The following is a 26,861-nucleotide window of genomic DNA, read 5'->3' on the forward strand; positions in this document are numbered from 1 at the left end:
GGGACCAAAAAAAAAAAAAAAAGACACACCAGTTAATTTATCAATAACACATCATGGCTTTCAAATACATCACTTTAACTTACACTTTCCTCTAAACCCCTGCAGTGAGTCGGAGAGCAGCATAGAGGTAGACTTCTGTACGGCCATGAGATCTCACGGGGAATATGAGACAACCAGGGTAGCAGATCTGGCAGGTAAGCACTCTTTCTCACCGCCGACTCCTGGCCCACATCCTACCCCAGGCCTGGAATGCCCTCCCTCCTTAAATCCACCAATCACTTCCCCCCCTTCAAAGCCCTCCCAAAGGCTCACCTCCTCCCAGAAACCTTCCCAGACTAACCCCTACTTTTTCCTCAGCTCCCCATCCCTTCACCACGACTTGCTCCCCGCCCCACAGCACTTATACATGTATATATCTATAATTATATTTACTTATATTGATGACTATTTACTTGTATTGGTATGTGCCTGCCCCCCTCTCTAGATTGTGAGCCCGCTGTGGGCCGGGATCGTCTCTCTTTATTGCTTTATTTCCAAGCGCTTAGTAAAGTGCCCTGCACACAGTAAGCGCTCAATAAATGACTAAATGAATGAATGCCCTTTACTCATCCAGGGAAAGACTTCGTACACTTAGGGATCCAGGCTCTGGGGTGCAAACTCAGGGAAGTACATCTTAGAGAGATGGCTCTTGCTACATTTCGCAACAGATTTTTAAGTTTAACCTTTACTTGGAAAAACCCCCAGAATGACTCTGGAATGACACTACCCAGTAGCTTTCGGAATACAGCCGACGGCATCTTCCACCTTATTAAAAGTATTTCAGCCTGACAAATTAAGTTACCTGATTTACAAAGAGGGTGGTCACAAATTTTCCTGGCTTGAAGACTTCCACGACTTTCCTGATTAGATCATCGTAGGAGGTTTGGCCTATGTTAGTTTCAAAGCTAACATAAGAAAACTCTGGTTCTGGAGTGATGTGAATAGTCCAATAAGTTCCCTGAGAGAAAAAAAAATCGATTTTAATCACTGGACATACTCAGGCATTTAGGTTGCACACGCACACCGTCTGACCGAGAATGAGCTACTTACATCCGATTTCATCCCATTCATTGAATAGCCACAAGGATTGAACATTGTAGCATCAATGACAGAACCTGGTATCAGGTCACGAATTCCACTCACCTGCAAAAAAAAAACCGTCAAATGCACACACATGAAAGGATCTCTATAAATAGTTCCTATTTCTATATTACATACAGTCCCAGGTAGAGAGGTCATGTCAGCACCAAGTGAAAAGAAATGTTCTTTCAATGGCATTTATTGAGCACTAACTGTACAGAGCACTCTACTAAGCACATGGGAGAATACAGTTCAGCAGGATTGGCAGTCACATTCCCTGCCCACCCCGAACGAGCTAACCGTCCAGAGTTAAATTCCAAATTCAAATCCCTAAATTACTTACACGAGTGACATCATTTGCAGTAACACCATCTTTCATGTAGAACTGGTCCATAACTGCTGGCTCAAGCTCACTCATCAGAATTTCCAGTGTCTGATCTGGCTGATTAATCACTCGACTCTCTGGGAAATCCAGAGTGTACAAGTACCTGTAAGAAAACCCAAATTTCAATTGACCGACAGGACATAAAGGCACCTACTAGGTGCACAATAAATTAATCTTAAGCAAAAGTAAATCTGACATAAGTAAGGGGGGAGGGGGTGATGATCTTACCAGCAATCAGAATTCATACGCCCCATACAATATGCTGCTCCATCTGTTGAAAAGGAAAAGAGTTGAAGGCTGAGTATAAACAGATCCAATTCCATTAAGTATCACGTTGGATTTGCCTGATACCTGCTACAGAAGCGGGCACCAGACGGTCACGGAGCTGGTTATCCGATCGTGAAGGAATTAAAAATTAGAAATTAGATCTGAAATTAAATCTGGGTTCCCAAAGAATATCTGCGTAGAGTGGCTCTCCGTCGGAATCCTTTGCCAGCCCACCTAGGGCCCTTCCTGCAGTTCATTCATTCAGTTGTATTTACTGAGCGCTTACTGTGTGCAGAGCACCGTACTAAGCGCTTAATTCCAAGTTCTCTAGCTTGCCTACCTCCTCGGCCTCCCTATTTGCTGTCAAGACAGCCTCAAACTCCAACTCCCTCAAGTCGCAAAGAGCAGCATCTGTATATGCGCATTTCTAGACTGTGAGCCCACTGTTGGGTAGGGACCGTCTCTATATGTTGCCAACTTGTACTTCCCAAGCGCTTAGTACAGCGCTCTGCACACAGTAAGTGCTCAATAAATACGACTGATTGATTGATTTGTGCTGTTTTGATGCTTCACCACTTCTGCCTCCTATCCCTTCTCCTCACTTAAAGTCCAAGATTGTGAGCCCCTTGAGGAACAGAGGGAACCTGTGTATTTTCTCCTGGCGCTTAGTACAGTGCTCTACCCCCACACAAGCACTTTATTCCTGCTACTGGCTCCACCGAAATTGTCTGGGAGGTACACTTTAGAACCACTGATATTTGGATTCTCATTTGGATATCCAATTATTTCTGCTAATTTCCTTTTGGCATACTTTGTTAGGTCTTTCTGCTCCCCTTTTGTTGATCATTTTTGCCTGTCCCACTAGGTTGGGAGGTCTGAGGAAAAAAGGATGCGTGTGTGTGTGTGTTGCGTCTGTTGCCCAGTCCCAAGTGCTTAGTAAAGCTACTTAATGAATACCACCAATTGAGTCAGAGGTGCCAAGAAGAGCTCGCCTCATCAGAAGTCCGGTGAGGCCCAGCCAAGCCCTAACAAATAAGATGATCTTAGCCTTGGCCCCGCTAACACACTTTCATCTAAGGAAGAGAGGAACAGCTACAACACAAAAGATCCTTGAAACTAAGTGGCCACTTCTGCTCCTACAAGGATTTTTACTACGTCATGATGGCTGTATTACGGCATGCTCTCCCACAAACATGGATATAAAATAATCCACAAATTAGTATACAGAGATCTGGTGTGGGGTAGAAGTGGTTAGCTTCAAGCATGAAGTGTCAACCCAAGAATGACGCTACTGTGTCCAAGGCTTTGTCTCAGCCTTATTGTAGAGTAAGTTTTCACAACTTTAGTGTTTAAATTCAGTAAATTAACAGGTGGTGACAGCATATTGTTAATGAATTTGGAATAAATAATAATAAAATAGCCATCTTTGAGCCATTTAACACCCACCACATTCATTCTTATTTGATAATGATGATGATGGTGGTATTTGTTAAAATCCCCATTTTACAGATGAGGGAACTGAGGCACAGAGAAGTTAGGTGCCTTGTCCAAAGTCACAGCTGACAAGTGGCGGAGTGGGATTGGAACCCAAGACCTCTGACTCCCGAGCCCGTGCGCTTTCCATTGAGCCATGCTGCTTCTAATCAGGGGTTGTTAAAACACAAATTCCCCTGTAACATGGAGGTTCCTCAAGAACAGAACCACTGCAGTACAGCAGAAATGACCATAAATAGAAAAAGAAACAGGAAAAAAGTTCAGGTGATCTCAACATTTTTAAACCACTTCCATATTAGTGGATGTGGACTCAGTATTGAAAGAAGTCATTCCGTATCAACTGAAAAATACAAATTCTTTTCCTTCTAAGTCATATCAGCCGTTAACAGAATAACAAAGACATATTTTCTTTTATTACGGCTTCCCAGTTTGAAAGCCAAAAGTTGTCCCTGCTGACTTGCCCAGTGTTTGCTATGATGGCACAAAGTTTTGTGCCTTTATGTAGGAAAAGAGTGCAGTGCAGTGATGGCAGAAAAGTACCCAAGAAGGTATATTGTATGCTTGTGCATGTTCTCGTTCTCTCTCTCTCTCCATATATACGAACACGATACCCATTGCTCCATCACCCTTTTGTAACTGTAGCTGTGTTAGCTGCAGGGAAGGAAGGGAGGAAGGCTAAGAGGAGAGAAAACACGTGTACTGTTTTAAAGCTGGAGCAGGAGAATAACACGATAGGAGTCATGAGAAATTAACAGTTCCAACAAGGAGAAAGAAAAGGGAAAAGGCTGGATTTTTATATTTCTCACAAAGTCTTTTCAGGTTTCAACCACTCCACTAAACCCATTTATCTCCTCTGGTTTTGCCTTCTTTATTACAGCATGGACTTCTTTCGCATGTTATTTGCTTTCCTCCTCTAAAAGTCAGTAAGTCTTGACATATGCAAGAAAACACAGACTGCTGGTACATTGATTATAACTTAACATAATCATATCCTAAAACGGGCTTGAATAGAGTTACCCACTCCACTGGGGCAACCATTTCCGCAGTTTGAGGTGAACCCCTGACCGGCTCAAGGTAAGTCCCCGACAAACCGGAGTTTCTAATGAGGGCTAAAAATAACTATTGCTCTTCATAGCCCAGCCCCTCCCAATCCTCATCCACCCCTAAAATTCCTGCCTTGTGAACACAAAAGAAAAATATGAAATGAAAATGGTGAAGGGCTCAGAATATCAACAGATGACTGATATGAGAAGCAGCGTGGCTCTGCAGCAAGAGCACGGGCTTCGGAGTCAAGAGGTCATGGGTTCTAATCCCAGCTCCGCCACATCTGCTGGGTGACCTTGGGCAAGTCACTTCACTTCTCTGAGCCTCAGTTACCGCATCTGTCAAATGGGGATGGAGACGGTGAGCCCCACATGGGGCGAACTGATCATCTTGTATCACCCCCAGCGCTTAAGAAAAGTGCTTCACACACAGGAAGCGCTTAACAAATGCCATCATCATTATTAAAATGAACACGTCTATGAGGCACATCATTTTATATAAATAGTCCGGAGTCCTGGCTCCCGGCTCTACAGGCTCCCCCAGCCCCGCCCGGCCTCCATCGTCATCATCAATCGTATTTATTGAGCGCTTACTGTGTGCAGAGCACTGTACTAAGCGCTTGGGAAGTACAAGTTGGCAACATATAGAGACAGTCCCTACCCAACAGTGGGCTCACAGTCTCGTGCTGTCCACCTGCCAGGGCCGGTCCGGTCTCTCTCCTGGAGTGGCAGGGGTGGGCACGGATGGGCACGGTCCCAGGCCGGATGGTGGGGTTGCATCGGTGATCCCCGAGGGGCCCTCGGTGGCCACGCACAATCCACATCTGGTGGCAGCTGGGGAGGACAACACCGCACCGCCTCGGCCCGTGCTCCCCGGGACCGGCCTAGCGCGGCCCCCGCGAGGAGCGAAAGGGAGGCAGCCCAGGCCTCGGGTCCCACCACCCTATATCCCTCTCCTCGCCTGGTTCTGTCTCCGTCTCAAGACTGAGCGCCCGTTGTCGGGTAGGGACTGTCTGTATTTGTTGCTGAATTGTACTTTCCAAGCGCTCAGTACAGTGCTCTGCACACAGTAAGCGCTCAATAAATACGACTGAACGAGTATAGTTAAGAGGCTCCATTTACTAAAGACAGTTCCATATTCAGTTTAAAAACAAGGCAAAAAGTGAGTTTCCGCAATGCCTCTTTTTACTATACAATCTGGATGGGATCCTGTTGGGGAATTTTAGGAAACCTTCTGAAAAATCGCATCTATCCAGCAACAGGAATAGGGAACTCGTGCACACATAAGAAAAAATCTGAATAAGTACGACCACTCACCATCGCCTCAATTTTTCTTCAGTAGGGACTGTCTCTATATGTTGCCAATTTGTACTTCCCAAGCGCTTAGTACAGTGCTCTGCACATAGTAAGCGCTCAATAAATACGATTGATGATGATGATAAGAAGCTGACAGGATGCATCATTAGCAGAGGCCCTCCCAGAACCAAAGTCCCACGCTACAGGCAAATTGCCTGCATGTTAGAACCATTTAGCCCAACTTACTTGGGAAAATTTCATTGAGGAATTCTACTTCTTCCTGGAAATTCCTGTGGGGGTACTCCTGGTGGGAAGGCTTCATGAAATTCTTACGAGAATAAAAGAAGCTCTAAAAAAAAAAAAAAAAAAAAGAAGCATCCAATTTAGTTAAAACCCCTTAACATTTCTTTTGGAAACATATTTTCCTGGGATTAAACCTTTTCACCAAAGAGCAAGATAGTTCTGTTCATCCATTTAGACTGGTCTGTAACACTAGGACACTTTTTCCATTTTGGGGAAGCATCACGGCCTGGTGGAAAGAGGCAGCCTGGGAGTTAGAGGCCCTTGGAGTCAGAGGGCTCTAATCCACTCACCTGCCATGTGACCTTGAGCAAGTCATTTTATTCTCTGTGCCTCAGTTACCTCACGTGCAAAATGGGGATTAAGACTGTGAGTCCTATATGGGCCACGGACTGTGTTCAACCTGTTTCTCTTGTATTTAACCCAGTGCTTAGTACAATAGCACACCATTAAAAAAGAGTGCTTAACTGCCATTAAAAAAAATCCTGACTTTGGCCTATTAGACTGTAAACTCTTTGAGGGCAGGGACCATAATTACACCTATTATATGTTCCCTATAGTGTTTTATCCACAGCAGGCACTTAAAAAAACATACCAATGATCACGATGGCCCAACCCCAGTCCAACTAATAGCTGAAAACCCATTTTTGGACAAAGTCCAAGCAACCAGGCTTTTTCCTCTCACCGCCCCACCCGATTTGAACTGTGCCCGAGGCGGGTGGTCCTGCTGCACACAACACCCTCAATCCCTGCTGGCCCCAAGATGATGCAGTGGAAGCTTGAGATTTGCTACTCATCCGTTCCAGTCCCTACCCCACTGAAACAAGGACCTAAGGAAAAAAATCAAATAGGCATAACCACACTCAACAGAAGCAGCATGGCCTAGTGGATAGAGCATGGGCCTGGAGTCAGAAAGATCTGGGTTCTAATCCTGGCTCTGCCGCATGTCTGCTGTGGGACCTCGGGCAAGTCGCTGTGCCTCAGTTCCCTCATCTGTAAAATGGGGACTAAGAATGGGAGTCCCATGTGGGGCAAGGACTGTGTCCAACCTGATTAACTTGAATCTACCCTAGTGCTTAGCACATTGTAAGCACTTAAGTATCATAATTATTATTATCATCTGAGTCCAAGCCAGCCTGTATTACTGTCTAGTTTGAAGAGATCCCCGCACGTGCTTTAGAAACTGATTCAATTTAGGAAGAACAGAGGATGATTTGCTGTAATGCCTTGGGAAGGCTAACACGTCGATTTCTTCTTTTTCCATTGCATTTCCACAATTAAGGCCATCTTCTTTACATCTGTTTTATCCTCTCCCCCACTTTTCCCTCAATTCTAACTCAAGTCCTCAACTCCCTCCCAAATATTTGCTAATTCTGAGCAATAAGCTAAGACTCCATCTGAGTACCTCTCCTTATGGCTTCATGCTGTTTACCTAATCAGATTTAGAACTAAAGCTCACTACAGGACTGAGGCCTGAGATCTGCATAGCATGTTTAGCGTTCTGATGTCAAAGTAACAAAAATACTATCCTCCCTTGAAGTGTGAGCTCCGTGTGGGCAAGGAATATGTCACTTCATTATTCTGAACTTCAGGTGTGCAATGCAGGGCACTGTACCAGTTGGATGCTCCAGTGCTACCACTGTTACCACCACCACAGCAAACATTCATAAAACAATAGTTAGAAAGAGCAATTAATATTATCAGCACATTTACCTGAATTGAGTCAAACCCACTGTACTCCCTAGCAAGCTCCAACAGGGGAACCAGTGCTTGCAGTAAGAGGGTGGTACCACATGTCTTCAAAATGAAACGTCTCTTGGAGACAAACATGCTACTCTCACTGTAGAAAAAGAAACACAGAACAGGTCTTAATGTTTAGTAAAAGCAACCCATCTCATATGCAGATCTGCTCATATAACTCTGAATACGGGTAATTAATCGAATTGGTTCTCCATTAAGAGTAGATAATTCTTTAAAGATATAAACACAATGCTACCAATTTATAAAATGAGACGTGGCAAAGGCAGATTGATATCGATTTACTGTTCTCTACAGTGAAATACCAGTACCCTAAGAGTTACAGTAAGTATAGTAACTATAAGAAACCCCAACATTATGCATGTCATTTGATAGGAATTCAGGCCAGTTCTCACCTCTGCAACTAATGTAAAAGAAAATAGCATCTGAAAGAGGCAAAAGAAAGCCTACTACTGTAGAAACAGCATCAGGCTACTTTACAATTGAGGTGAGTACACCCACTACCTCCAACCCTCCCTCCCAACCTCCTTCCAAAACACTCTCAGAATCACAGCAACTCTCCAACTTTCTCTGTGGGGCTAAGGCAAAGTCACAAAGGGAACTGAAACTTGTTCATCAATTTAACCTAGAAACCCAAGCATTTTTAAAAGGGTTTTTACAGACAGCAGGGGACTGATCTTTTCCATGATCATTTTAGGTGGGGGAAAAAGAAAAATCACATTATTCCATCACCTGAGAAAGGACAGAACAGGAACTGGCTTCATCGACACACTGCCAACATGGGGCTGGCTTTTTGGAGGCTAACTGCTTAAAACTACTAAAAATAAATGTTTGCCGCTGGGTGAGTTTGGGGGAGACTTGGGAGGTAGGGCAGGTGTATTTGTATAATTTAGTGCATCCTTTGTGCTAACTTTCAAAACTGATATACGTAAGTGACCGATTTGCAATATATACTGTAGTGGACGTGAAATGGTAAAGCAATTTATGTCTTTGAACCAAACCTCCTCCAGTTCATCTTACCTGAGTACATAAGCTTCCTGCTTGTCAGTTTTTGTCACACTTATGATCAAACAATGCACATTCTCCAAAAGTTTGTCCCACTCAAACCTATAAAAAATTAAAAAAGTTAGCAGATTAGTCCAGATTTCCCCAAGACTTCTGCCACAAGAGCTGAAGTGCAAATTCTGAAAGCAGAGTTATTAATGGGAGCACAAGTGGAAAAACAAGCAATGGGAGTCATTGAGGAGCCTGGGGGAGAAACCTCAAAGGCCCCTGGAATCTTTCCTTATACCCATCTTTCTTTACAGAGGTAAGGTACATGTATTTAGTCTCTAAATTAGCCAGAGAACCATCATTACCAAGAACCTAGCGCCCACAAACTTAAGTGAATACAGGCCTACCCCAAGTTACAACCTATATTTGTTAATGCTTTATGCCCACACATTATAACCAACCTGTCCTGATATGCCGGCCAACGGCTACGGCTAAGTAAATCCTTCCCCCAGTGGGCTAGCAATCAACAATGAATGGATCTCAACAGAAGCTTTGTCAAATTTGGCGATGAAGACCACAAAACAGATCACCATATGAGATATTTTATTTTGTTCGTATGTTTGGTTTTGGTCTCTGTCTTCCCCTTTTAGACTGTGAGCCCACTGTTGGGTAGGGACTGTCTCTATATGTTGCCAATTTGTACTTCCCAAGTGCTTAGTACAGTGCTCTGCACATAGTAACCGCTCAATAAATACGATTGATGATGATATTCAACAGGGTGGGCCATTTAATTTAGAAATGGATGTTGCTGGTGTCAATTATGAGGGCCCTCTAAGAGGACAGACTGTACTGCACTTGGACGATCCCCTGCGCTGTCGCAAGATGCCTAAACAGATGGAGTAGCTGTGGTTTCTCCATCCCCAAGTCTAAAATCTTCGGATTAAGGTGTTCTGTGCTCCATTTTCAAAGAAGTGGATGCACCTGCAATGTAAGTGAATTTTTGTAAGAGTTTACAGGGCCCTGCTCCAGCCAGGAAGCTGCAGTGAAGCCATTCCAACTTTTAGAATATCGGGAAGGTTGATGGCTAATGGATTCTCAAAGCTCCACTGCAGCCAGAGTCCAAACTGCTCTTCTGGTCACCATGCCCTGCTGCTCACCTGCCAACGGACCTACGTAGAATAAATAGTACAGAAGGGAATGGATCAGAGAGGGTGCTTTTGGCTCTGACCTTACCAGCCACACCTTCAGAGAGGAAGCTAAGAACGTCCGAGAACTTTTCAGGGCAGTCAGTCAAATGCAATATGGAGTCAATATTTTATGGATTGAAGGCACTTGGGTAAAAATCATCCCTTTACTTCACAATTTTCCATGCTACTTTCTCATGTCCTGTAACTTTCAAAATCTTACAAAAAAACAAAACACGAGTTCCTTCTTTACTCTTTCATGCTGTTCTCTGCACTTTTCCCGTATTTGTCAGGCAGCAGGGATCATAACCACTATGTCAAGCTATGGTCTGGTGCTACATTACAATTCTGGAAGTGTTCATTGGACTCTTTCTTTTAACGGTTAGGGCAGTGGAGGATAATGAATTGCCCAGACAGCTGCCACTACTGGATCTCATCTTTCTCCTTGAAGGTGGTGATGGTGGCCCCGTAGCAATCCTGTAGCACTTCTTGATGCTTGCTTAAGTGTTTCAGTAGAGGTTTGCTTTCCAGGCTTGCAGATTTTACCCTGTATGCCATCAAATCCGGGGGCCTTTTCAAATTTCATGGTGCTGACTGCTGCGGTAACTTTCCCCATGCTGTGTCTTTTCACGTTGGAACCGCTGCGTGTATTATCTCACTGTGGAGCTGTGCAGACTACTACTGGCTAGTTGGGAGCTTGCAGGATAAATCACACACGATTCTAATTACCATACTAGTACTATACCTTATAAAAATATGGAGAAAGACCGTCTGACGCTACAAGCATTGCCAGGACATATTTGGGGGAAAAAAAATCTACTTGCTAAGCCTTAGTCATTCTATAAAAAGTAAATTCACTTATTTAATAGAGGTGATTATTCACTTATTTAAACAGCATGTGGTCAGAACAAGTTCCGGCCAATCTCACACCCACCTATTTCCAAACAGTGTGAGGGTGAGTGGGTTCATGCCCTAAATACACTAAGTGGGCATAAGGAGTCAATATTTTATGGATTGAAGGCACTTGGGTAAAAAATCATCTTTTTACTTCACAATTTTCCATACTACTTTCTCATGTCCTGTAACTTTCAAAATCTTACAAAAAAACAAAACACGAGTTCCTTCTTTACTCTTTCATTTCTTCCTCCCTTCAAGGCCCTACTGAGAGCTCACCTCCTCCAGGAGGCCTTACCAGACTGAGCCCCTTCCTTCCTCTCCCCCTCGTCCCCCTCATCTTACCTCCTTCCCTTCCCCACAGCACCTGTATATATGTATATATGTTTGTACATATTTACTACTCTATTTAACTTGTACATATCTATTCTATTTATTTTATTTTGTTAGTATGTTTGGTTTTGTTCTCTGTCTCCCCCTTTTAGACTGTGAGCCCACTGTTGGGTAGGGACTGTCTCTATATGTTGCCAATTTGTACTTCCCAAGTGCTTAGTACAGTGCTCTGCACACAGTAAACACTCAATAAATACAATTGATGATGATTTCTTAATAAAGCTGAATTCTGAGAGAGCTTACCGACAAGAAAGCCTGTATCTTACTGTGAAAGAATAGAACTACATTTCAGTAATACTACTTCTAGCCTTAACGGCTCCCATCAGTCCAAAGTGGGGAAAAAAAGTTTAATACACTAACCATCTTAAGTTATCTGCAACTGCCAACTCTACTGTACTGTGCTCTCCCAAGTGCTTAATACAGTGTTTTGCCCACGATAAGCACTCAAGAAATACCGCTGATAAGAAAACGGTACAGCAGTGATACAGTAAGGTTTATTTGCCAGCAAAAGGACCTTAGGGTTAAAGAAGCAGATGTGCCGTGTGGCCTGATCCCATCAAATTCTAGACGCAAGCTCGTCAAGGGCAGGGGACATTCAACTGTATTTATTGAGTGCCTACTGTATGTGCAGAGCGCACAGTACTCGGGAGACTACAATCCAACAACTGGTAGACGCATTTCCTGCCCATGCCAAGCTAATTCTGGTCACAGATCCAAGAGCAGTCACCCACCTGCCTTCCACAGTGCTTTGCACACAGTAAATACTCAGTAAATTTGATTGATTGGCCCTGGGTCTTCTCTCAGGCTACTCATACTGTGCCATATCAAGAGCTGAAACCACCTAACGAATCCTGGAAAAACGCAATCATCAGTTCTCTTGTTAGCCAGGTGAGAAGGTCTCTGGCCAGAATCCCGAAAGCAATGCAGTGTGCTGCTTAGCTTTCACAGTGGAGTATCTAAATGTTATTGACATTGGTGCAGGATTCCCACCTTGGTAATGAGGGAACTGCCATCAATAAATGGTATTTAATGAGCACTTACCATCTAACAACTGGTGGACGTATTTCCTGACCACAAAAAGCTTACAGTCTAGAAAAATTTGAGGAGAACCACATAGCCTCTTTGGAAACGTTTACTGGCACTTGATTTAATACGGCCATGGAACTTTTGGCACCCTGCCAGATCCCAGAACTTGATTTGTTAGTTGCCATGTAGATTTCTGCAAGACTGCAGGTCAGGACCATGATGTTTTGCAAAGTGATGCATGGTTTGTTATGTTCTTAGTCGCCATGTAGACTTCTGCAAGACTGCAGGTCAGGACCATGATGTTTTGCAAAGTGATGCATGGTTTGTTATGTTCTTATGGGGTGCCTCCCTGAGTCACTTTCATCAAATCAGTGTTGGGTGACTGACTCGCCATGTGTCCAGTGCCTTGACAGTTGCCTGGCAAACAATACTGCACTAAAACACCCACTTTGAAGCTTACAGGTTAAGGTTCTGTGTTCCAACAAGGTCGATCTGTTTGCCGTGGAGCTCCTTGCGTCAGGGGCCTTCATTCTCCAAGAGTCTAACCCCAGGCGACCCTATCACTTTTGGGAGCCACTTTTCAATATGGTGGTTGTATGGTCATAAACTCACTGTTAACTCTTTGAGGGTGGGCTAGGGAACAGGTGTCTCGCTTAAATGAACCATAAATACCATTGCCCATGAACCAGACACTGGTCAGTCCAGCATCCAGCTCCGTGCATGGTCACCGTGATCCATACAACCATCGGGTGGTCCCTCTGCTGCACTGATAAGGCTGATGAGCTGTCATGGTTTAGACTTGTAGGCACAGAGTAGATGTTATTTCATATGCAAAAGGGGTCTTGATGAGATGACATCATATTTACATTGTACTGTGTTAAAGGATCCATTAGGCTATCTGTTGTGCTTATACCTTGAGATGAAGGATGGAACTGAGAAAGAATGTATTGCATCGCAAACACTTCCAACAGATTCTAGAGCTTGATTAATTTATTAACTGCACTTGTTAAGCATTCAGTTTTGCAGAGCACTGAACTAAGCATGAGGGAAAGAATTACTCTAACACCATTCTCAGTCCACATGAGTTCCTACCTACCACAATGGGTCCACATAATGTTGCTTACCAAACTGACGTAATTCTGCATATCCAATATTCACAAAAACTGCATAGATGCTGAATCATCATCATCATCATCATCAATCGTATTTATTGAGCGCTTACTGTGTGCAGAGCACTGTACTAAGTGCTTGGGAAGTGCAAATTGGCAATATATAGAGACAGTCCCTACCCAACAGTGGGCTCACAGTCTAAAATGTCCAGACGTCCTTTATGGGAGGTCAGGAGCAAGGAAATCACTTAGAAATGACTTATTTTTTGGCTTGGGCTGGGGGGGCAGGGGAGATGAGAGAAAGAGTGCTTCAATATAACCGAATATTTAATGATTGATCTTCAAGACTGTAAAGTCGTTTGGGGAAAGGAACACGTCGTATCTATCAACTGGTGTACTGTACTCTCCCCAAGTGCTTAGTACAGTGCTATTTAAACACTAACCACTCAGTACCAGATTCATTTCCCACCAAGCAGGGGACACTGAGGAAAGGACCAAGTTGCCCAGTATCTTTAACTACAGTCCCTAGTATCTGGAAAACTTCCCATTCTGTGTGGGGAAGGGGAGAACCCTGGATGTTATGTCACGTCCTGCTTCCACAACACAGAGGAGGTCAAAGCTGCCAGGGTCCTAAAAGGGTAAACACCGACCTCAGTGGGTTAGAAGATAAGGGAATGGAGTGGGCAACCATTCAAAATGAAGAATCACCTCCTTGAGCGATCCCCAACCCATTAACACTGCCCAGCATTACCAAGTGATTAATTAGGTCCTATGCAAAATTATCCGCAGGCAAGTTAATTAAATAATTTTAACTGAGCTGTTGGCCTATAACAACCCTAGCCCTGTTCGGAGAGGTCGGAGGATATTTTTTTGACAGTGGATAAACTTAGGAAATGTTGGTTCACTTGAGAATTAAAGGGAAATTAGAGAGGGAGGCAGAAACTGGAAGTACAGCACGCCAATTTTGAGATGATCGTACTGCTGGCTCCACTTCCTAGGAATTCATATAGCACCCCTTCCTTCGGATGTTTTATTTTCTGCGTCAATGAATTAGGAGACTAAAGTTACAGAGTTTAAGCAGGAAGGGTGATGATGTAAACTATAAAGAGTAATGGCAAACTGGGAAGGGGAAGGTTTTTTTTTTTTTTAAAGAAGTCAGCTGATATTAAAACTATACTGTGTACTTTGGTCAATTTTTGGAAGGGAATTCTGTATACTGGGGTGCCTTGAGAGATACAAATCACTGTCATATATATCAACTCAAAAGGCTATTCCACTCTTATTTTCTACAAATATAATCTGGCCCACTTTTCTTTTTCCAAGAACAAAAAATGTTCTAATGCCTAACAGCATGAAGCTGTGTGCAACATTAGCTTTCTCTGAAAGATGAACCACTGCACAGAACTGCAGGATCCTTACGGTATTACTGTTTTATGACAATGCAAGATGGTAGATTCTCAGAATTCTGCCAGTGATTGTTTTTTTGCATAATGTGTCTGATAAGAGCATATTTTAGTTATTAGTCTCTGGGTTCTACGTAACTTGGTTTTGTTTGCAAGCTGCAAAATTATGTTCAGTCGCAGTCTATCAGAATTAATAGTCAGATGGAAAGTTTATTAAGCACTTATGTGCAGAGCACTATACTAAGCGCTTGGGAAGGCACAACAATTAATCGCTGGGAGGGAATATGCCAGTGGGAATCAGATACGATCCCTGTACCTCACAATCGCAACTTAGAGAAGCAGCGTGGCTCAGTGGAAAGAGCACGGGCTTTGGAGCCAGAGGACATGGGTTCGAATCCCGGCTCCGCCACATGTCTGCTGTGTGACCTTGGGCAAGTCACTTAACGTCTCTGAGCCTCAATTCCCGCATTTGTAAAACGGGGATTAAGACTGTGAGCCCCATGTGGGACCACCTGATCACCCAAATCCCCCAGGGCTTAGAACAGTGCTTTGCACATAGTAAGCGCTTAACAAATGCCATTATTATTATTATGTAAGTAGGGAGAAGAGACTGGAGACATACACATCAGGAGTGATGAAACACTAAAACACAAAATTGAAAGCAAAATCTTTCCCGGAGTCCTGTGGATATTTTTCTCTTTCACACCAGGGTGGTGGGAAGGCAGGATGGGTGAGCTCCTCCTCAGTGGCATGGAGGCCATGTGGCTGGCTGGCTGTTCGAGGGGACCGGGGTGGGGGGTGGAAATGCCAAGAGCGTACGGCAGCAGCTAATCTGGATGCCTTTGGAGTTGGTCTAGATCTATTTATATCCACACATTATCAGGATTCATTGGTGTGATGCTTTTTGCAATCAGGTAGTGACTAGGATTTAGTTGTGGTTAATTCTCGTGATCGGACCTATACAAGTGCATTAGATCAGTATGGCAATATAAATCTTCTAAGGCCCATTTTGTGGGAAAAAGTACGAGAGAACAGAAGGCTTTATGTATTTTTAATAAGCAGTCTGTGATACTTCACAGCCTGAGAGGAGCTGGACAGTCTTGATGCTTTCCTAGGTCTCACTGCAATTTAATTTGACATGTCCCTTGTCCCCTACCCCAAATCCTGAAAACTAAAACTTGTTATCCTTATTTGATTGCTTCTTTCCACATGAGATTGAAAAAGCAATAATGGATATTGATGCAGACTTCTAAAATGCTCTGAGAGGATGCATATGAGGAACCAAGATGAAAAGTGGAAACCTTTAGTAACTAGCTTCTTTCAAAGGCAACTAAAAAGCTTTCTGGCATAGAGCCCTTCACTGTAAACAACTGATGTCCCAAGATTGAGCAACATCAATGATTAAAAGGGGAATAAGTTCTGGAGAAAGATTAATGCTGAGGTTTAATAATAATAATAATCGGGGTAATTGTACCAACCACTGTTCTAAGAGCTGGGGTAGATACAAAATAATCAGGTTGGACACAGTCCCTATCCCTCTGGGGCTCACAGTCTCAGCACTGGCATTCATACCTATAGTTTATTTATATTAATGTCTTATCTCCCCCTCTAGACTGCAAGTGCTTTGTGAGCCGGGAATGTGCCTGTTTATTGTCGTACTGTACTCTCCCAAGAGCTTAATACAATGCTCTGCACACAGTGCTCCACAAATACGGTTGACTAAGTAGGCGCGAGACGAATTACTGAATCCCTATTTTAGAGATGAGAAAATCAAGACACACAGAAGTGTGGCCCAATGGATGGAGCAAGGGCCTGGGAATCAGAAGGACCTCGGTTCTGATCCCAGCGGCCCCACCACTTGTCTGCGGGGTGATCTTGGGTAAGTCATTTCACTTCTCTGGGCCACAGTTACCCCAGCTGTAAAATGGGGATTAAGACTGTGAGTCCCATTTGGGAACAGGGACCTGATTACCTTGTATCTATCCAGCGCTTAATTAGTACAGTGCCTGGCACACACTAAGTCCTTATCAAATACCTTAAAAAAGAAAGAAGTTAAGTGACTTGATCAAGGTCACACAGCAGGCCAAGTGGTGGAGCTAAGATTACAACTCAGATCCTCTGACTCCCAGCCCCGTTCTCTTTTTCCATTAGGTTGAAATTACTTTAGTACATTTGCAAATTACTGCAACTGGCTGCACATTTCTTATAACCGTTAAATATGTCACAAAATTCTGAAGCCAAGTTCAAAGCCACAAAACAAACTATCCGCTCTAACTTATACTTTCCTTTTTTGTAACGTTTCAGAATTCATTAACTCTTCAGAAAGTGATCACTCAGGCTGGAATGATGCAGAACATCTCATATGTATTTACATGTGCATTCCTGTAAATCTTTGCCAAACTGAGATTTGGCATCTAGGCAAAATTTCAAGAGCCATCTTGCAAGTGTCAAACAAAAATGTTATAGTCCGGAATCAGGTAAAACTGGTTTTCAAACTGCCACCTTGCCTAAAGCCTGAATGGATTACTCAACATTACTCAATCTATACTCTTCCCAGAATTTAGTAGTTCTTCCTATGGATATCAAAGAACCATATTATTTGAACATTTGCAGTGGATGAGAAATGGTGTCCAATTGAAACATGATAGAAATTTCGCTTAGAAAGGCTCAGATAATTTCACGTTGGTGAAAATTTTTTGTTAAACATATGTGGCATGACAAAATGGGGGAGGACAGAATACTGTGGGAAATCCAAGATTTTTGGAGCTGAATACCAAATTCCTATGTTCGAGTTATTACTTCCCAAGTCAAAAGCTACATATTATTTGGGCAGGTAGGGGCAGTCAAAGCATATGGGCAGTTTTCTCTACCCGTTTCTTTAAATGTACTAACGAGAATCAGTTACAACAGATGCCTATGTTCTGGGCACACCTACTGCTGGAATTACAGGGACATGTATTTCTGCTGGCACATGTACCCAGTACCTAATCTTTAAGGATAGCTTTACAGGCCTTGTTTGCACATTGAGGCCAGCAGGAGGGAGAAAATAAATTACATGCCTATGGGGCCTGGGGGGAGGAGAAATCTCCCACACAAATGGAAAAAAAAAAACCCTCTGCCAGCAGAATGAATATGTTATTACACTGTTACCAATTTGGGGAAGGTAATTCTGGGTACATTAATGCCTTGAGAGAAACTTTAAGAGGTCTGTAAATCATCGCACATACCAATACAAAACACCGTTCTACATGTTATTTTATATACAAGTAATTTATTTTTTTCTTTTCCAAAGAAAAAATTCTAGTATTAATACATCTTTGGCTTTTCTAAAAAAAAAATGTGGCTCCCATAGATGTTGATGAAGCACTTTAGATTTCTGGTGGAAAGATGCTAAAGACAGCCTCTATGGACAGCCACTACTTTTATCTTGTGTATCTGATCTTGTTTCTCCATTCGGTGGTAGCATCAGTATTCATTAAGCACTTGTGTGCAAAATGCTGTACTACACAATGTAGAAAAAACAAGCTTGAAAATTAGATATGATACCTATTCGCCAAAAAACTCACACTAAGAGAAAAGGCTAGGAAGTGGGATGAGTAACAGATGCTTAAGGAAGGAAAAGGACACACACGCATACACAAAACACACACAAACTCACACGCGCACGCGACCAGGACAAAAATAAAAAGAGCGGTAAGGTATTGTGGCTACAGGAGCCCAGTTTCAAGCTCCTCGTGGCTAAGAGTCCAAGTTACTAATTTCAGCACCACATAAAATTATCTTTTGAGAACAAGGAAGGATCTATAATATAAACAGGAAATTTCCACCATTCAGGGCAGTGTTACAACCGGTCACAAAAGATTGATTAACTTCAGGAAATGGTTATCTAAAGTGAGCCACTATTAGCTGGACAAGCATCCTCTGAATGATGGCAATCTGGAGTTCACTGAACAAGCCATGAACTTCTGAGCTCTAGCCCCAGTCACTGCAAAAAGTAAGGTCTTCGTTAATGTGAAGGCACACTCACCCTCCCGTTTCAATCTTTGAGCTCAGCTTTCCATTTTGGGTTAGAGTGAAGGGTAAGTGTCCCTTGTCCCCTGGGTGGAGAAGCTTTGCAGCAAGGATAGCAGAGAAAAATGCAGCGACAACTTCATGTCTAATAAAACCCCGATCACTTACAGGACATTCCCCTCCTTGGGTGCTCAGTAACCACTATTACTAGTACTACCACAAAACAGAAATGGATACCCTTGATTCTATGTGGTCAAATCTCCCTATATTCCCTACAGTGACTCAAGATGAAATCTCACTCCTCCTCTCTAATGTCCCCACCTCATAACAGGTTCTTGATCCCAACCCGTCATACCTTTTTAAAATGGTCACCCCTTCTTCCCTCCTGGACTGCTATCTTCAACTGTTCACTCCCCAATGGCTCCTTCCCCACTGCTTTCAAACATGCTCATGTCTCCCCTCCCTTGACCCTACATCTCCTTCAGTTATTGCCCCATCTCCCTCCTACCATTTCTTTCCACAGTTCTTGAGAGAGTTGCTGAGAGTTGTAGAGTCTTGAGGGAGACACCCATGATCTCCACTTCCTATCCTCCAATTCTCTCCTAGATCCCCTCCAATCTGGCTTCTACCCCCTTCACTCCACAGGAACAGCCCTAAGTTAACCAATGACCTTCTCACCAAATTGGACGGTCTCTATTCCTTCTGAATCCTCCTACAACCCTCAGCTACCTTTGATACTGTAGGTCAACCCTTTCCCCTTGAAACTTTACCTAACCTTCTCTTCTCCCTCTAAACCCACTCCCCTGGAGAACTCATTTGCTCCCATGGCTTCAATTACCGTCTCTATGCCGATGATTCCCAGTCTATGTTTCCAGCCCTGGTTCCCTCCAATCTCACATTTCCTCCCGCCTTCAATACATATCTACTGGGGTGTCTCACCAACACTGTACTTAGCGCTTGGGAGAGTACGATTTAATATAACAGACAGTCCCTGCCCACAACGAGCTGGAGTGAGGAGAGACAGGAGGCTGGGAGGTCAGCAAGAGGGCAGATACAGTACTCATGCTGGGGCAGGTTAAATGCTCAGATTAACATAGTGGCAGTTTGGATGGAAAGGAAAGGGCAGATTTTAACGATGTTGTGAAGGCTGAACCCGAGATTTATTGATGCGGTTCAATGAGAGAAAGGAATAAAGGTTAAAGCCAAGGATAAGGGTGAGTCAGGAAGGATGGTGGTTTGCCTACAGTGATGGGAAAATCAGATGAATAACAGAGTTTGGGTGGGGCGATAAAAGAGTTTGTTTTTGACATGTTAAGCTTGAGGTGACGGCAGGGCATCCAAGTAGAGCTGTCTTGAAGGTGGGAGGAGATGTGAAACTACAAAGAGGGAGCAAGACGAGGGCTGGAAACGTAGGTTTGGGTGGTAGTTGAAGCCATGAGAGCGAGCGAGTTCTCCAAGGGAGTGGGTTTAGATAAAGAGTAGAAGGGGACCTTGAACTGAACCTCGAGGGGGTGGGAAGCAGAGGAGGAGCCAGAAAGAGATTGAGAATAAGCCAGAGAGGCAGGAGGAGAACCAGGAAAGGACGGTGAAGCCAAGGCTGGATAACGTTTCCAGGAGAAGGGGGTGGTAGACGGTGTCGAAGGCAGCTGAGAGGTCAAGGAGGATTAGGATGGAGTAAAGTCTGTTGGACCTGGCAAGAAGGAGATGATTTGTGGCCTCCGAGGGGGCGGTTTCCTTGGAGTGAAGGGGATGGAAGCCAGATCGAAGGGGGTCAAGGAGAGAATTGGAGGAAAGGAACTTGTGACAGCGGGTATAGAAGACTCCCTCAAGGAGTTTGGAAGGAGGGAGCTGTGGTTTTGAGGGAGGGTTTTTTTTAGTACAGGGGAGACATGGGCATGTTTGAAAGTAGCGATCCGGCCCTGACCTTTCCTTTCCTGCAATCTCACATTTCTTCCTGCCTTCAAGACACATCTACCTGAATGTCCTACCGACACCTCAAATTAAACATGTCTAAAATGGAACTCCTCCTCTTCCCACCGTCTTTTCCATCACTCTAAACACCACTATCCTCCCTACCTCACAAGCCCGTAACCTTGGCGTTATCCGACTCATCTCTCATTCCACCCACATAGTCAATCTGTCACCAAATCCTGTTGGTTCTACCTCTTAAACACTGCTAAAAATCCACCCGTTCCTCCCCATCGGAACCGCTACCGTGTCGATCCAAGCCTTGACTGCTTTCTGCCTCCTCACTAATCTCCCGGCTTGCTGTCTCTCCCCACTCTGTGGCACAGATCATCCATCAACAAAAACGCTTAGCTCACGTCTCCCCATTCCTCAATAATCTGCAATGGCCACCCACCCACGTCAAACAGAAGGCAATCAGCTCATCCCATCCTAACTCACCTCGCTCATCTACTATGGCTCAGCCCACACTTAGCTCTCCCCACGCCCCCACTGCACCACTCTCCACCTTCAAAGCACAATTAAGGTCACATCTCAGTGAGGCCTTCCCTGATTAAGCCCTCTTTTCCCCAGCTCGCTTTCCCTCTGCACCGTCAATTCACTTGCACCTGACCTTTGGACATTTGATATTTGCCCTACATACCCAACCCCACAGCGCTTATGTACACATCTCTAAGTTACCTATTATAAATTACTTATTCATATTAAGGTCAGTCTCCCCCTCTACACTATAAGCTCATTATGAGCAGGGAATGCCTGCATGAGCATGCCTGCTAATTCTGTTGCATTGCACTCTCCCAAGCACTTAGAACAGTGCTCTGCACATAGTAAGCGCTCAATCATTACCACTGATTGATAGTCTAGGTTGCAAGGTTTCTAGTTTCTGTAGTTTACTCACATATGGGATGTCTGCTCTTAATGATAATGCATTCATTCATTCAATCATATTTATTGAGCACTTACTGTGTGCAGAGCACTGTACTAAGCGCTTGGGAAGTACAAGTTGGCAACCTATACAGACGGTCCCTACCCAACAATGGGCTCACAGTCTAGAAGGGGGAGACAAACAACAAAACAAAACATATTAAAATAAAATAAATAGAATAGTAAAGATGTGCAAGTAAAATAGAGTAATTAATCTGTACAAACATATATACAGGTGCTGTGGGGAAGGGAAGGAGGTAGGGCGGGAGGGAGGGGGAGAGGAAGGAGTGGGCTCAGATAATGGCATTTAAGTGCTAACTATGGGCCAAGCACTGTACTAAAGTTTGGAGTAAATTCAAAATAGATTGCCTCTTGTCAAGGACTCTTGAGCAGACCATAGGTGAGAACTTTCCCCTAGATTCTTGAGCCCTCTGTGGGCAGGGAATGTGTCCGCCAAATCTGTTGTAATGTAGTCTCCCAAGCAAAGAGTAAACAATCAGTGAGTGATTGATTGATTCCTGGCTCTTGTGACCTTGTGTGCCTATGTTTCCTCATCTATAAAATGGGACTTAAATACCTGTTCTTCCTCTGTCAGACTGAGTCCCAACTGCGACAGGGATTTGTGCCTAATCCAGTCGTCTTTGACTACCAATCAATGGTATTTATTGAGCGCTTATGTGCGCAGGGCAATGTACTACGCACTTATGAGAGTACAAAAGAATTAGCCCCCTGCCCATAAGAAGCCTACAGTCTAGTGCTTTTGCTTAATGAGTGCTATTTCATCCTATGCCATCCATTTTGGGATTCCTCAGGCCTAGATAAGGGTAAGTTGAGAAGCAGCATGGCAGAGTGGATAGAGCAGGGGCCTGGGAGTTAGAAGGTCATGGTTTCTAATCCCGGCTCTGCCATTTGTTTGCTGTGTGGCCTTCTGCAAGTCACCTGACTTCTCTGTGCCTCAGTCATCTCACCTGTAAAATGGGGATTGAGACTGAGACTATCCCCAGCGCTTAGAACAGTGCCTGACAGAGTAAGCGCTTAAACACCATAATTATTATAAGTTCCCGGTGCTTGCACCTTGTGAAGGCCCATCGCAGTGAGTCCACAAGGGCCACTGCATAAACACAGGCCTTCTCTTTCTCCATAAAGTTTGGTCTTGAAAATGTTGGCTTTGCTCAATAAGCAAAACTGGCCACTTGTCATTGGCTCTTTGCTTGACTTTTTTATTCATCTGAGTTTGTTTGATGTCTTCTCTCAATACCGCTTTGTCTCCCCATGCCTGACTGGCTAATTGCCCCCTGGGATTAGAGGGGCAACCTGCTCACCAGTGCTCGTTTTTCATTCAGCACCGCATAGACAAGTAGCCTCACACTTGGCTTGGGTCTCAGATTTTTCTGGCCTATGTGGAGCCCCTACAAGTGGGATGGAGGAAGAAGATGCATACAAGAGAAAACTGCAGGAGCCTGCTTCCGATTTATCACCTCAGAGACTGCCATTTGGGCAAATGCACTCCCTGGGTCTAAGCACTCGTCACTAATATTATCTAGGGTCTGCTTTCTAGCGCTCTCTGTAATGCCCCAGTCCACTCTGGATCAGTGTTGGTTCTGACAAGTAACTGGGTAAAAACTTAATTTTTACTGAAACAAGGCAGGCTTAGCCACTGTAAATGGTTCTCAAAACAAAGGAGAAACTCTTTGGCAATACCCTAGAATCAAGGAGTTAGGAAAAACAGTACCTCAATCTAAAGATCAGTCACCTACGTTGAATTATCTTTTAGACTGTGAGCCCACTGTTGGGTAGGGACTGTCTCTATATGTTGCCAATTTGTACTTCCCAAGCGCTTAGTACAGTGCTCTGCACATAGTAAGCACTCAATAAATACAATTGATGATGATGATGATGAATTACCATGCTCACATGACCTGATAGTGTTACAGGCAAACTAAATCACTGTTAATTCATTCATTCAGTCAATCGTATTTATTGAGCACTTACTGTGTGCAGAGCGCTTGGGAGTACAAGTTGACAACATAATAATTATTAATTACTATTAATATTTTAAGGTCCCCGAAGCCCTTGTAATTGTGTGAAGGGGAACGATTACAAGGAAATATTGTTTGCTTGCAGGACACACTTGTGTGAATAAGCAATATATTTTAGTTTAAAATAGAGACATAATAGTATACTGTCCTTATTCAAAGATGACACAGTTGACATTGATATTCACCTAGGACAGCATATAGGAATGAAAAGGCTCAAAGCAAGAGTCCCGGCCACAGTGTACCCACAAAAAAGTTGTTCATTGTCATGCTTGATGTTCGCAGGACCCGGTGCCATTTTGCTTAAGACAATGGGTCTTAGCAAGTCAGGAGAAAAATGCTCCTGGAACTTAAACCAATCTGCTTTATAAGTCACACAGACAAGAGCACAATTCTGAATAGTACTTAAGTGAATTCAACTTAACAGGGGGAGGCTGAACTAAGTCATTTAGCTTGCTCTGACTATGGCAAGAATTTCCAAACGGTACTCTGGAAACCACACAAGTAATCTGAATTTATACATTATGTTATGCGGGATTTTCGTAAGCACCTGGATGGAAGATTTCAAAGCTAATCTTTGGCTTACCAAGAATCACTTTCCTTAACGAAGATGGATCTATCAGCAGACACTTTCCTCTCATCCCCCCTCGAGAAATGTTTTGGCTTAATTCATTCATTCAATTGGATTTATTGAGCACTTACTCTGTGCAGAGCACCATGCTAAGCGCTTGGGAAGTACAAGTAGGCAACATCATTTTACATGGAAAACATTTTCTGGGGTTTTTCCCCCCCTCTTAAATCTTGGAAATGTTTTCTTTCATTTAGGGTTTTCTTTTTCTTTCTTGGAGAAACATGAATGCCAGCAAGAAGAATAATTCATTTCGCAAATTCCAAATTTCTGCTGTTTCAAAAGGGAAAGCTAATAGGAAGCTACACAGACACCTTTGAGGGCTTCTCCATTTTGAACACGATGCTGAAGTTGAAACCACTACCAGTACAAGGATTGGGCCTGGGACTGGTTAAACAGAACTGGGTATTTAACTGAAGAAACATAAGCCTCAAGTAAGGATAACTCGGAGGAGAATGGAGACTGAAGCACGTGATAGAGCCTCCCACAGCTTCAGAAGGGCTGAGTAAATGTTAAGGCCACGGACTTTAGGAAAGGGATATCGTGTCAACTCTAAAAGTATTTTATTTTATGGTTCCTTTTGGCTAGAAGTACAGTGTCTATAACTAGAACGTTTACTGCTTTGTTACCAAATATGTTAACTCACATTAAGTTTTATATGAAATGAAATACTTTTTTGTTATGTGCTCGGGGTATCTAAGTCCTTCTTTACAACCCTCGGATCAAGTGAAAGGACAGAAAGTCCTTGGGCACAATTCTAGAATTCTGGGCTACTCAAACTCCAACTGCCTCCAGTTGAAGCTAAAGGGGCACTGTAAGTTATTGGATAGTAGCAGGAAATGTCCTGTAAACTCGGGGTGCCCTAGCTGCCAAGGACACCCTAAAAGTGTAGATTGAGCAAAATCCGGAGGTTTGGCTGCTGAAGACAGACATGGCACAGATCCCGGGGATCAGAAGGGGAAGGGCGGGGATGGGGGCACAGTCCAAACAAGAAAATCTACAAAGGCCAACGGAACTGTTAGTTACAAGGCTGAATAACTTGTACATTTATCACTAACAACCTTTCAAAAATGGTGCTGGCGTAATTTTCAGGTTCCCCCAAGGGACCCTCTAATTTCAAAAAATACGGGGAGAGTGTTTTTTGCAAAATCCTGCGTTACAACTCGGTGCTGTAGTGCTCACCGTACGTGACATCACTCACCAAATCATTTCTTTCGACAGCGGCATCCTAGGTTTGAACTGGTCTAGACTGCCAGAGGGACATTCCTTAAGTCTCTGAGTGTTTAAACCAAAATGCCCCGTGAAAACATTTTGGCCTAACTGGGGGGATAGACCCTCCAGACCCAGTCCAAGTCTCACTTCCTGCACATAATTCCTCATAGACATAACTATGGGCTCAAGGATGCAACTTGGAGGTTGAAAAATGGGACTTCCATCAGAGAGTTGACAAACAGAATGGTAAACAGGGATTAGAAATGAATCCCTCTCCAAGGTCAAAACATGCCCTTTCAGTACATTTGTGAAATGTTGTTAGACTAAGTAGTCCAAATCATGGAATCTAGCCTCACCTTATTTCGTGAGACCGCAAACCGCACAAACACGTTTCAACGGGTAATAGCGATGGATTCTCACTTGTGCAAACAGTCCTAGCTTTATCAATGTGTATTCTTCAGTCCACAGGTTGCCAAGACAGATGTTGTTGCACAACTGCCAATCTGCTCTTATGCATGAAAATTCTATTAAGTTCTTTCTGTAAAAAACAGATGACTTACAAGCAAAACTCCGGCAGCAGCTGAGTCTCCTCCTCAGGACACTCAGGTGTGCCGCCACAACCCATCATAAGCTAGCATGTTGGAAGGCACTGTTCATTAGCACTGGACTGTGCTTTTTTTAATACCTACGGAGAGCCTAAGATGAGTTCAACATACAAACTGCCCCCCCCCCACCCCCGAATCTCCAAACAGGATTATAAAAGGGCTAGACGGCTACTTGTGGTGGGCCACAACAACTGTGAATAAGGCAAATCCTATCACTCCACCGAGTCATTGCCAGGTTTTTGGTTAAAGGCCCATTGAAGTCAGGAAAGGTGGTCCCACCTTTGGTCCCGGACCAAGTTTTTCAGCTCAAGGAGTTCCAGAGCTGACCTAAACCTCACTTTATGGGGACAGCCCAGTGCATTCATTCATTCAGTGGTATTTATTGAGTGCTTACTTTGTGTAGAGCACTGTACTAAGCACTCGGGAGAGAACAGTACAACAAATACCGAAATTTGTGTAAAAATACATTCTTTTTTATGGTGTTTATTAAGCGCTTACTAAGTGCCATGCGCTGTACTGAGTGCCAGGACGGAGATAAGATCATCAGATTGGACAGAGTCCCTGTCCCATATGGGGCTTCCAGTCTTAATCCCCATTTAACAGATGAGGTAACAGAGGCACAGAGAAGTGGAGTGACTCGCCCAAGGTCACACAGACAAGTGGTAGAGACGGGATTAGAACCTTCTAACTTCCAGGTCTGTGCTCTAACCACTCTACCACGCTGCTTCACACTAGACGTTTTAACCTGACCGGAGCGCCAGGAGTTACTGTCTTTCAGCCCCAGCTTTAGGCTAGACAACTGAACCCCAGTTACCT

The 26,861-nt window shown here is 43.7% G+C and overlaps 1 protein-coding gene across 1 annotated transcript in view; it reads right to left on the reverse strand.

The window, feature by feature from the left end:
* Positions 1 to 26,861, reverse strand: part of AMD1 (adenosylmethionine decarboxylase 1) — a 33,058-nt gene that overhangs the window by 2,280 nt on the left and 3,917 nt on the right. Inside the window, exons 2-8 of the mRNA XM_038760831.1 lie at positions 8,683 to 8,769; positions 7,618 to 7,744; positions 5,851 to 5,953; positions 1,733 to 1,775; positions 1,463 to 1,607; positions 1,090 to 1,182; positions 842 to 997 (exon numbers count right to left, since the gene is read on the reverse strand). Of these exons, the coding sequence (XP_038616759.1) occupies positions 842 to 997; positions 1,090 to 1,182; positions 1,463 to 1,607; positions 1,733 to 1,775; positions 5,851 to 5,953; positions 7,618 to 7,744; positions 8,683 to 8,769 (754 nt within the window). The remainder of the gene's footprint in view (positions 1 to 841; positions 998 to 1,089; positions 1,183 to 1,462; positions 1,608 to 1,732; positions 1,776 to 5,850; positions 5,954 to 7,617; positions 7,745 to 8,682; positions 8,770 to 26,861) is intronic.

This window comes from Tachyglossus aculeatus, chromosome 19 (assembly GCF_015852505.1).
Source record: "Tachyglossus aculeatus isolate mTacAcu1 chromosome 19, mTacAcu1.pri, whole genome shotgun sequence".
NCBI lineage: Eukaryota > Metazoa > Chordata > Mammalia > Monotremata > Tachyglossidae > Tachyglossus > Tachyglossus aculeatus.